Raw genomic sequence first — 12,970 nt, forward strand, 5'->3', positions numbered from 1 at the left:
CCCCCCGGGCGGGCAGCACGGCCCCGGCCCCGGCGGAGGGCAGGGGCGGCGGAGCAGGCACCCACCTGCACGCCGGGGAAGGCGCCCTTCAGCAGGTAGAACATCTTGCGGTTGGAGAGCAGGTCGCCGCTCGTCAGCTTCTCCTCGGCCCCCTCCCGCGTCTTCCCCTTGGCCTTCTCGTTGAGGACGTTGCCCTCGCGGACCCGCTTCACCTCCTCGCCGCCCCTGACGGCGGCCAGCACGGACACGGCCAGCAGCTCCCGCAGGTCCACGGCGCCCGCGGGCGCGGAGCCGCGCAGGGCCTCGGGCCCGCCCGCCGCCGGCTCGCTCAGCATGAAGAAGGCGAAGCGGCCGGCCAGGAAGCCGGAGTAGAGGTGGTAGAGGACGCCCAGCCCCAGGAGGCAGAACACGGCCATGCCGAGGGGGGAGAGGCGGATCCCCATGGGGGCCATGGCCGCCTCGGAGGCGCAGCGAGGCGGGCGGCGGGCGGGCTCAGGCGCCGGGCGCTTACCACGGCCCCATAGCGCCGCCGGCTCCCCTCCTTCCCCCGCGGCGCGGCAGCCGCGGCGGCAGCGTCTCCTGTTGCCGGGCCGGCCCCGGCTCCACGTTCCCCAGCGAGCCGGGGTGAAAGGCAGCGGCCCGTCTGCATCCGGGTTAGGCGGAGGCGGGGCGCCGCGGCGGGGCGCTGCGGCTCGCACTGAGCATGTCCCGGCGGCGGCCGTTGGGGCAGCGGCGGCCGCGGCGCCTSGGGCGCCCTTCGCGGTGGTCTCCCCGCCATTTGGGAAGAGGCCGTGGAGGTCTCCCGTCGCAGATCCCCAGTTTCTTACGATGCGTGTGCCTAACAGTATAATTTTTCTTTTTTTTTAACCGGTAGATGTGTGCAAACACGTACCACTAAGTCGCTGGAAATGTCAGCAAAAGCAGCTTAGCTTTTCGCAGTGACAGGCGGAGGGGAGAGTAAGAAATGTGGTCAGTGCTGTTTTCAAGAGCTGGAAGATCTGCAGAGTTTGAAGCAGGAATCAGAAATTGTTCAGAAAGGTAGCTTGTAAGGCTAGAAAGGAGAAAGGCGGGGGTTTTATAATCTCAGTTGAATATTGTTCAAAGATTTGATCCAATTCCAGCTATTTGAAACTTAATTTTTGAAGATCTGCTGTTAATGACTGTGAACCTCAGTGCTCAGCTTCTCTCCTTTTGTTTTTTGTGCACCTTGTGGGTAATTGTGGGGGTCTTGGCCCCGCTTGCCTGCCCTGCAGGTCACAGCTTCAGCCAAGGCCACTTTAAGCCTACAGCAGCATTTCTCAATCTTCTGAACACTGAGCCCCTCCCATTCAGTAAAATGAAGTTAATCCAACCATTTTCCCAGCCAGATTATGGGCCAAAGGCCCACTGCCTTAATTTATACCTCTTCTTTGCACCTCAGGTAATTATGGGGAGCATGAAACTACCTGCTTCTGCCCAGAGCAGACATCTGTGATGGAAACCAGGAATATTCACTGATTTCATCTGTTTTCTTTTCTAATTACCTCTAGTAATTTTGAGTAAGTTAAATCAGAAACAGAAGAGCTAAATTAGTGTAGCATTGTTTGAATTAATTAGGTGTTCTTTCATTGCAGCAATATTCTCATTTGTTGATATGCAGGTTGTAGAAACAAACTCTGCTAATAACTCTGAGTAAAAGTAATTATTTGAGATCATGCAATATAACTATTTTTCCAGGATCTTGTATTTTATTTCTTTTTAAATGATTTTAAACTTAGGCAATCAAGAATGTGAAAACTAGGAAAGACCAAAATTAAGATTGCCCTTGCAAATTAAAATTGCCTTATTATCTCCCTCTTTGAATCTTAATTAAATCTTCAATTACATGTTTGCATACTGTGTCCTGCAGGATCACACCCTCTCCTAAGTGTATGTGTATGTGCAAGGACTACAAATGAAACAAAGGATTGTAGGAAGAGAAAGGATTGGATCTGAAATGGGATTCAAAAGAGTTGGATTGTACTCTTAGCTGTACCAGGATTTAATTTTCTATGCTATTAGGCAATACAGACAACTATAATGTCCACATCTTCCAGCTTTTCGTTCTTTTTAAGATGCAGGGGGTTTTTTCTGTGCAGTTGCTTCTCTGACAGGAAAAGGGCTTGAAAGGATACACTGCTTATTTTCTTAAGCATCAGCTTCATGATTCAACATTTTATATACTAATAATTAATGATAATAAGCTATGCAGCAACACAGGATTGGTGTTAGAAAAGAATAAACTTGTGCCTGTAATGAGCAATGAGTGTGAGGTTAACAAAACAGGCATATTTCTAATTAGTTCCCTTTTAAAAATTGCTGGGCAAGTAATCAAGAGCTGTTCAGCATGGTGCTGTCAGTAAGTTTCTGTGTTCAGTGAACAGGAATTTTAAACTACTAGTGGAAGAATCCCAGGATAAGGAGGAGAACCTTCTGCTATTTTAATTTGCAGCTTTCTGGACCGGTTTCTTCGTTAATGGAAAGAAAGTAAAATGTTGTGCATTTTAACCCATTGAAGTGTGCGGAGACTTTATAGAGGCATTGAAAAATGATGGATTTATTACTGGCTACTAAAATTTCTATGCCTGCCTTTCAAGGACGGTAAATATAGACAGTAATGTAAACTGTGAGGATGACGATGCTCAGAGAGCTCTTTATTTCAGTGTTACTTTATGTACTATTTCTGCCAGGTTTCAAAATACAAATGTTGACATTTTTCAGAATGCAAATACTGCATAAAATCACATAACAAGTAGACAATATGCTGGCATCCTTTTTCTCCATAACAAACTTATTCTACAATTCAACAATTACAGACATTATTTTCAAAGAGTTTTAGTCTGACACCTCCCATACTATTTTCCCAAGATCCCTAGATTGGATTCCTCATGTTTATCCAGGGTGCTGTTGATTTCCACTGGGCTTCAGAACAGCACAGAGATCTTCACACAGTGCTCCTAGCAGGCAAGATTAAGGGAGTTTATGCAGGGTTTTGTTACTGGGTTTAATTTTTAACATGGGTTTCCAGAGGCTATGATATAGGTTGAAGCTCAAAATAAACTTGAAAAAATTGATTTGGTTCATTTCTAGTAACAGGAGAGTTATCATTTATCATTTACGTGGTGGGGGGGGGGGAAGGAGAGGTAAAATTCTAAAGAAAATGTTCCTTTTGAAAATAAAAACAATTCTTTTTGACTCTCTCACTTCAATTCTGGGCCAAATAATTTGACAAACTTGAAAAAAATAATTTTGCTTGAATCAAACCACCTTTTTCAACCCACATATTTGTGTTTTTTGCATAAAAATTACACCCATCTCTAATACTAAAGTATTCCTTAACTGAGCAAAAAAAGTGTTGCAGCCTGGATGAAAGCTGAGGCTACAAATCCAAAGATGTATACATTCATATGGGAACCATGTCAGTTGCCATGTTAGGAGTCAGCTTCTTTTGAAGGCAGCATTGACCTTGATGACTGAAACAACATGCTGATGTGCTGAAAGTAATGTTCCCCTTTATCCTCCCACATAAACAGTCATTGTAGAAGGCCTTGGCAGAACTTATTACATGGGATGCAGTGTGCTGGGAGTGAAATATGCTGCTTTCTGTTTAATTCATCCAGCAGAGGCTGTACAAGACATAGAGGTAAGGCAGATATTGCAGTCTGACTCCCTTCCTGAACTTCTCAAGAGTGATGTTTGTGTTGCCCAGCACTACTTCTACATTCATGAGAAAAGTGGTGGTGACTGCTGCCAAATGGCCATACTTTGAGTGTGGGAGATTGACAAATAAAAAGACCCTTCTTGGTGGGGAAAAGGCATTAAATAAGGATGTGTTCTGAGCGCCAGGTGGTGAATATGTGAGCCCCAGTGAGCACAGTAAAGAAGGCTGCATAGCTACTGATAACCCCTGGCCACTGCCGGTGAAGTCAGTGTGGGAGAGAAGGAGAGAACAGGGGCCATACACAAAGCTCCTGGTTCATGCTGTGGCTGTATGAGGAGTGTGCAAGAGTGCAGTGTTTTGAGACTCCAGCTTGCTGAGTGTGTGGCTAGAATGTATAACCTGGTGTGCTACATCCCTGTCCAAGCTGACAGTTTTCTGTCAACAGTAAGCTGTAGTATATCATTGTGGCTGCTTTGCCACCATTGGCGCTGACTCATCTGGAAAGGTACGTGCTGCCCACGTGTTCCCCAGATCCAGTCATGCCAGCAGGTTAACAGGGTCTATCAGCAGCAGCAGAATTGCTGTGTTGTTGGTTGTTTCTCTGTGACTCCTGCCTAACCCCAATGAACCTGTTTATGAAGCTGTTTATGGGAAAGCTCCCTGAGCACCAGGAATACTTCAAGTTTTTTTGTATGCAGTTGCAGTGTGTCTATGGAATATGTGGTTAGCCACCTGAAGAAAAGATGGGGAGCCCTTCAGAGTTAGAGTTGAGTTTGAACTACCATGCATGAAAAAGATCTGCTGTGTCTGTGCTTCTGAGAGGCCAAGAAAGAGCAAGTGGCTGTCAGACGGGACCAAAGTACCCGAGGGACACCTGCTATGCAAGTGCTGGCACCAGCTGCAGCTGCTTCACTTGCTGGTGAGAACTGGGAAGGTAGTCCATGAGGGAAGCCCATAGTTACTATTTCATATAAAGTTTTATGTAGTGTTGTGTAACTTTCACTTGCATAGAGTTTTTGATTGGTTCAGTGTGTGTGGGGGAAACTAATGACACAGGTAATTTTTATGTGATCCCTGGCCTTGTGGGCTACTGCTCAAACCTACTGCATAAAGTGGGGCACCCTGCCCACAGAGGGGCAGGCTGCTGCTGAGTCTGTGTAGGCTCTGGGCATCGGGGCCCTGGAGTAGGTTATCAGTTGGACACACTGGCTACTGGTGATGGGAGGGACCCATGATGGACAGGTAGGTGAGAAGGAATGCAGTGGAAGCAGGACACCCCTTGCAGACACACCCAGTGTTGCATGATAAGGCACCAGTGTTGGGGTCAGTTCAGGACAATGCCTCTTTGCACAGCCAAGACCAGACTGATGTGTGTATGTCCTGAAGCTGCTGCAGCTCACAGCTTACCAGGGAACTGGGCTACCTTGGCAGAAGAAGTTACCCGCAGAGGCTCAACAGAGAAGTCTACTACACCAGGTAGCATCCCAAGGATGTTATAACACTAATCCATGTGCAGTGCAGTTTCATAGTTCATAATATGTTAGGTGAAGTCAGATGTGCAACTGTAAGGACTGAGGGAGATGGGCTGGGTGAAACCTTGCTCAATTTTTTTCAATATGATCTTCTGTGGAATAGACAGACTATTCCTTTATCTCTGTCTGTGGCCACTGGAGCTCAGTTTTTCACAGCTGGCAACAAAATAGCAGCCAGTAAGACCTATGCCAAAGTATATGTAGTGCAGGTTAAATGGGACAGGTATTAAAAGTGTGGAACCAGCTGCCGGAATGGGTCTGGAGCATGGTGAAGACAACAGACCTGGGCACTGCTGGAGGTGAGGCAGAGACAGAGCATCCTGGTTGTTAGTTAGATTGCTCTGTTAGTTTAATGCCCAAGGCCTGGCTGCATTCTCAGAAGACAAGGGAAAACAACTATGCTAGAAAAGGTCCCACAGAGTAATTGTCGTATCTGGACCAATGACAGTCCTGGATATGTCTTGAGGCCATACAGGAACTGAAGAGTTGCTAGATACCAGTAGCTCGGATATTCTCAAAGATTTCCTCCCCATAGCAGTGTGCTCTTTGTGGATTCTTCCCTTTCCTTAGTGAAGAAATGGATTCAAATGTGAGAAAGGACCATAATCTGGTCTGTATGCAAGAATTACATCTCCATTCCTCTCCAGGTATGATCCAGCTTCGGGAGGTTCCTGGAGGGCATGCTACCAAAGCTGGAGCTGTCATTGACGTTCATAGTCAGAGACTGCCTCCTGCATTGCTTCAGGTTCCCTTAGCAGTGGTCCTGAAACATTCAGTAAGCAGAGGTGTAGCAAAGCTCCTTGCTGTGCGATTGCCAGGAGAGATTGCTTTGCCGTCCTGCCTGCTGGCTCCCATTCGAGTCTCACTGCACTGAGCTGCATCCAGTGGAATGCTGCTTATGGCAAGTCTGGCTCTGTGCTAGGTGCAGGGTTTGGTTCTGCCTTGGTGGCAATGCCAGGATATTAAATGCAATACCTGTGGTTCAGGAAAGGGCCTGAGGGAAAGCAGAACCCAGACCCAGGGAGGGCATCCAAGGCAAAAGACTGATGCAAAGTGGCATGCAAAGTGTGACAGAGAGAGCTGGCTGTGGTAAGGCTCCAGGAAGAAACAACATAGTCCAAGGCTGTATTTACTGGAGAGCAACACCATCCAGGTGCCAGGATCTCAGGAGTTAAGGAGTGGGAAAGGAATGAGGAGGGTCCTGAAAGGACCTGTGGGTGGTCTGGGGAATTCTGAAATAGACAGCTACTACTTGATCTGATACAAAGTTAGTTTGTCAAAATGTTTGAAACATTTTTTAAGGGACAGTATTATAAATCAGATCAGCAGTTTGCCTTACCTGGCTGCAAAGGTTTTGGTGTTCTGCTTCAAGACCTTATGTCATCTTTAGGGTATATAGGGTATATAGTCAAACCTAGTTTAGGATAATGGGAAAGGGTAGAATTTTACTGTCTTGCTGAGTCACAAATTTGTTAATAGGTCACTTAGGTACAGAGATTAACAGCTAGTCCGCTAAAATGACACTTATATCTTCAAGGAAATAAAAAAGTCTTTAAGAGTCAAGTATAGAAATACCTTCTGAAAAAGTCAGAAATAAAGAAGCTTAGAAGAGGAGAGATTGAATCTTGGAGGATTAGAAGAAAGAGCTTATCTGTAAAAGCTTGCGTGAGACATAAGGAAGAGGCTTTCAGATGCAGTCTAAGCTATTATGGTATGCAGAAGACTGCCACAGGAAATAGGAGGAAGACTTTGTATTTGACCTTGATGTAAAAAGCTTAAGTGCTTGTAACTTTGTCAGTTTTGGATGCTGTATAAAGAAATCCTTTTGTTTGGACTGTAAACAGTTTGAGAGTTAAATGTGATTTCACTGGTAACTTAACTCCAAGACTGTGGAGAAGCTAAACCACAGTGTACTGGCATGCCCAGCACTCCAGCACAGACTAAGTGCATTGAAGCTGTACAGAACAGTTTGAGAGAGAGTGTTGCAAAAATCAGGAAAACAAAATATGTCTTCTGGTGACAGTAAGGAAACTGCTGTGACATGATAAAACATTGGGGGACACACTGAACCACAGGAATATTAAGCGAGCTTGTGGCAGAATTCAAGCACAAGCTACACTTTGATCAAATAAGTTTCTTAGCTTAGTATGGAGTAAAATTTAAGGGTCCGGGATAAAGAAATTAAGTGACCTGAAAGTCATTTYTGGTCTTCAATGCAACCTTTTCAAGTCTGTTAAGTGAGTATAAATGCTATCAATTTAGAACAGCATTTACATATGGATTGGAAATATCCATTAATATGAAATACCCATTCAATTTGCAAAGGAATAAATGACTATATGAAGTGCAAGGCAATGAAATATCACATTTCACAGCTTTATAAAGAGACTCTTTTAGAACTCTATTATATTTTTGTATCACCTGCAAGGTTTAAGTGTTGATAGATTCTAATGGATTCTTCCAGAAAGGGTTGTGGTGGTAAAATCCCTCAGGTAGGCAGAACTTCATTTTAGTATCAAGTTGGTTTACAGAGGCACCCCCTCAGAGCCATCAAGTTTATTCACAGATTTCCTAATCCACCCACAGAATCACAGAATCGCTGAGGTTGGAAGGGACCTCTGGAGATCATCTAGTCCAACCCCCCTGCTCAAGCAGGGTCACCTAGAGCATGTTGCACAGGATTGCGTCCAGGTGGGTTTTGAATATCTCCAGAGAAGGAGACTCCACCACCTCTCGGGGCAACCTGTTCCAGTGCTCTGTCACCCTCACAGTGAAAAAGTTTTTCCTCATGTTAAGATGGAAGTGTCTGTGTTTCAGTTTGTGCCCATTGCCTCGCGTCCTGTCGCTCGGCACCACTGAAAAGAGTCCGGCTCCATCCTCTCGACACCCTCCCTTCAGATACTTCAGATACTTCAGATACCCAAAACAAGATAGCATATTCTCTGCTTCCAGCATTTCAGGAAGTTTCAGAAGTGACACTGAACATTATCAATTGCTCAGTACTTCAGTGCCAACAGCAGTTGAAGGGGTTTCTGCCCTCGCTTCCTGCCCATGACTGCTCATTTCTCACCCCACACTCCTCCTTTTCCTTCAGTTGTACCAACACAGGTGTTCATGGAGCTCCCCTATGAACTAGGACAGTGAACTGATACAGATTTCAAGCAATTTTATGTCACTGTGTGGACACTGCTTACCCAAGCTCTTTAATTTGACACAAGTCCAAAGCTGCCTGCTCTCCAGCCTCACGTGCTGTCTCCAGTTGCTTGTTGCCACTACCTCCATACTGACGTGTGTATGTGAAGCCATGTCAGGAGATGTGCAAGGGAACCCATTCATCTGAAAATTAACCTGGCAAAAAAACCCAGAAAACATTGGGCATGGTGTGGAGATTGAGTGTTATACTGCTCTTTTGGGTGGCAAAATGTCTTTTTGCCCGATTAAAGTTGCTGAGAAATAGGATGTCATGCCATGGTCTGGGACTGAGAGTCAGGAACACTTTAAGCCTCTAAGGCTCCAAGTATTGTCTCCTAAGTTCTGTGTTGTGAAACTACTGCCAGAGCTTCCTATCCTGGCTTCAAAACAGAATCAAAATAGGGTGCTAATATCCTTGATAAAAGCATGTGTGCTCCTCTTTGAACATCTGAGGATGGTCACCTCAAAGGGGTGTAAAAAAGCTGGGTCTTCCCACAGTTATTCCATTTGAAGACAACAGTCTTGAAGTTTAGGCTAGTTCAGAACTCCTAGCTTCTGCCTTCAAATTTAACAGCTGGTTTGAGGATACATCTGGTTTCATGCTTTATGTTTGATCAGAAACACCCAGGTGGTGAGTACCTCCTCATGGTGGAGACTTCTCTGCAAAGAAGGGAATAGGATTCTGTCCCAAGTCTCCCACCAAACTTTGTCTAGGAACTTTTTATGCAGTGAAAATATATCAGGATTTAAGGAAAGCTGCTTTGAAAGTTCAGGAGCTTGAACAAGTGCCATTATTCTCTTAAACAGCTTTCTAGTTTGCGGCAAAAAGCAATCCTTTGAGGTCCTGTGCATATTTCTTCTGTTTTAAACTTGTTTAACAACACCAACATCAATGAAGTTTATTCTGATATATTGAGATGATGGCTTTATTTGTATAACGAATGTCAAAATAAAATGAGCATCTTTACCTTTGATTGTGAAGAACACTTACCTTTGATGGTTGAGAAGTTTAAGGTTTTACTGCTGTTGTTTCAAAATTATTCTCTAATCTACAACTTTAACTGGTGAACACAGTCCATTTCTGAGGTTTAGAGGAAACTGAAATGGAGGCCTTATTGGGCTCTTTTTAGGGAACCCAGGTGTTATTGATAATTACTTGATTTCTCTGGTCTCAATCACCATACATCATCCAATCTGTGGTATTAGTAGTCTAGTAGTGAACACTAGAGAATAATATTAGCTAGAAAGTATTAACTAGAAGATGCTTCGTTTTATATATTTTCTTAGTCAAAGGCTGGGGACAAGTGTGCACCCTGTACACATTATTTAAACTTTCAATCATTTTTGAAGTAATTGACAATACAGAGTTTCTACTAGTTCCAAATTTAATGTCATTGCATGAGAATGTAAACAGGGATAACAGTTAGTATGACATCTTCTGCTTCAAGTTTTTTTTTTTTTTTCTGTAGACTATTCTTTAGTGAGTAGTAAACTTTATAGTCTTGGCTTTAATGAGAAGGTCATTAAGTGTAAGAATGTTAAATTAGCCAATGCAGAATTGCCCTTGGCTGCTGTAGGCCTGTCTGTGTTCATCCTGAATTTGTGTGTGCCTAGGACAATAGACAACCAGCTGGCACTGAGATTCCATGGAAACTACATGCTATATTTTCTCTGGCTCCTTGGAAAATCTCATGCCTTCTGCCTTTATTCTTCTTCTGCTGCTGCTATGCTGCCAAATGGAAAGTAGGATCAGGGCAGCTGGGAACAAAATTTTATATGAGAAGATCTTGTTCTTAGGAAGTGATTGCCCATAGAAAAAAGGGACGAATCAATATTATTTAATCTCCATTCCTGTGCTCTGTGCGAAATTAATGAAACAAGCATTTGTGAGATTACCTGGAGGGAAGTGGTATTTCTAGAGGTAATAGTTTGCCAACTATAAGAACAAATTATATTCTTTTCACTTACATGTAAGCAACAATGACTTAATCATAATTATATTGCTAAATGGATCTAATGATGTTTAGTTTGCATATAGCAGGTGCTATTAATTTGATCACGCTTTCTATGAGTAAGTCAACCACTCTACCATTATACAGAAGTATTATTCTAAATATTGACAATGTGTTTAATTCTTTCCTGAGCCTGATGATCTGGCATCACCCTCAAATTAGGTGTATTAAGTTAGCACAAACATCAGCTGTGCATTTGAGTTTACACTCTCCAGGTCTTCATACAACCTCCCTGTTAGTAGGACCAGGTTGAGTTTGGAACAACCAACTGGCCCACCACATAATTAATATCAGGCACAAGGAGGATTGAGGCAGTGTAGAGGCAAACAGCTTGAATCATGTGGTGCAGCAAACAGAAGTCCACATTCAGAAACTTTAAGAACTTTAAGGACATCTGAGAAGCAACCTTAGAACAACCTGTGTCCTAAATGATGAGTAGCATTCTCAGATAGTGTCTTCAAAAAGAGAGAAGTTGGTGTGCTGACTCTGCTGACTCCAGTTTACTCTCTTTCTTATGACTGCTGAGATGGGAAGGAGGTCCAGCTCACAACAGGTACTCAACATGCTGTTTTATGCCAGGAAAAACACAAATGAAGATTCTTTTGCAGCCAGAAGCTTGTGCTACATAATTTTCAAAGGGGAGGTACCAATGTTACATTCTTAACTTGCTGAGGGTAACAGGTTTTATGGCTGGTCTCTTTGCTCATCATGAAGATTTCCTTGGCATGAGGAAGACAGCAGAGATTTTCCTTTCTCTGTTTTGACTTGCTCAATTACTAGTTACACATGAATTACAGACTCTAGAAGAATTGCACAAAGGTTGCCTGGACACTCTCTGCCTGCACTAGAAAAGTTCTCTGTTCTGGTTTTATGTGGTTTGGAGCACTTCTACTTGTGGGATGGTCCCCGATCTTTTTTTATGGTAACCAGGATTTCCACTGCTAATGGCCCACAGGATTTACAGCATTTATGAACTGGAACAGCTGCAGTAGATATAGCTGTCTAGCAGCTCAGTATCCATAGCCATACCATAAGCCTGTGTTTGGATTTCACTGTCTCTTCATGGACAGCTACTAGAGCTTTTAGGTGGTAGCATGTGACTGTCACAAAATAGACTCTATTTGAAATGCCATATTGGACATACCTGTCCCTGCTCCCTGAACAAAGCCTGATCATGGAGCATGTGGAGCTCTATCATTGCCCATTGTTTTTTTCTATGGGAGTTGAAGATGATCAGTGTGACAGAGATCCAGTTAACGGTTAAAGAAGCAGCTCTAGTTAAAGTTTCCATTCTACCTCTTTGTAAATTCCACAGTGGATTTCGTAGTCATTGTAAAGAGCTGCAAGGGCATATTTACAAATGAATAAGTGAGATTAAACGATCACCAACTTAATCACATTCTAATTCTTTTCCTGAAAACCATGGTAATTGGTTGCTTTTGGCTTTACCCTTCAGCCATACTGGTATCTGGTTTCTTATCTTCTAAATCTCCTAATCAAGTCCTTACTAGCTTACCTTGTTATTAAAAATATTAATAATTACTAGTTTTGGACTTGACTATGTGAAATATTTATGTTTATCTCTATTTTCCTAGTATAATCCTGATTAGAATACATAATTTCCAAAATATTTTTTTTTAATTCTAAAGTCTTATGACTTTAAATAGGAAAATTAGGAGATTACATGTGAGATTTAAAGACTGTCCAGGAAGACACAGCTGAAAGAATAATTGTTGTTTTATTTTTTTAAAACTTTTCTAGCTTTAAGACCAGATAGACAAAAGGGAACAGTGGGAAGAAAAAAGGAAGTTAACTGCAGAGTATAAAGTAACAGGACCTGCAGTTCTGCCTCTCATTAGAGGTTCTGAAAAACTTTTTGCTGAAACATTCATAAGTAACAACCACTCTGTTAGTAATCCTGTCCTTTTGGGTTTTACTAATATTATTACTATTATAATGAATATCTAATTGCTGAACTCTGTTAAGAATGCTGTCCTTTTGCTTTTTATTAGTATTATGTAGAAAGTGTCTTACTCCCCAAATGCATGCCATTTCTAAAGGAACTCTGTGCAGTATCAGAGCAAACATTTCCCTATCCTTTACACAAAAATGCTTTTGGCTCAGAAAGAGTGAAGTTGTAGGCTGCCTTCCTCTGTTGTTTCTTGAACATGAGCAAGTTGTTCCATTAAGATTATTCTGGAAATATGGAATAAGAATGAAGATACACTGCATGCACAGGCTCTCAATCCCCACAGAAACAAAAAATGTACTCTTAGATATAAGACTATTCTAATACTCATGAAAAAGCATATTTATGTATTCAAATAACATTTTCTGGTAAGCAAAGTAGAAATATATGCAGGGATCACATAAGTCAAATATATCTATTGACTAGATATAGACTAGATATGTGACTATCTAATGACTAAAAGTATGTATATTTATATATATATTTAGTCAATATCTTTAGATATCTTTAGAATATCTTTAGATATTCTTTGAAAAATTGTTCCAAAACAACTATATGTTGTTTGAATATTACAGTCAGGAATTTA

The 12,970-nt window shown here is 42.7% G+C and overlaps 1 protein-coding gene across 2 annotated transcripts in view; it reads right to left on the reverse strand.

The window, feature by feature from the left end:
- Nucleotides 1-655, reverse strand: part of IMPAD1 (inositol monophosphatase domain containing 1) — a 20,390-nt gene extending 19,735 nt beyond the window's left edge. Inside the window, exon 1 of one of the 2 annotated variants that reach the window (XM_026089414.1) lies at nucleotides 66-655. In XM_026089414.1, the coding sequence (XP_025945199.1) occupies nucleotides 66-452 (387 nt within the window). In that variant the 5' untranslated portion in view covers nucleotides 453-655. The remainder of the gene's footprint in view (nucleotides 1-65) is intronic. The other variant, XM_026089413.1, reaches the window with a different exon arrangement.
- Nucleotides 656-12,970: the final 12,315 nt, after the last annotated feature.

Source organism: Apteryx rowi, unplaced genomic scaffold (assembly GCF_003343035.1).
Source record: "Apteryx rowi isolate R43461 unplaced genomic scaffold, aptRow1 scaffold_810, whole genome shotgun sequence".
NCBI lineage: Eukaryota > Metazoa > Chordata > Aves > Apterygiformes > Apterygidae > Apteryx > Apteryx rowi.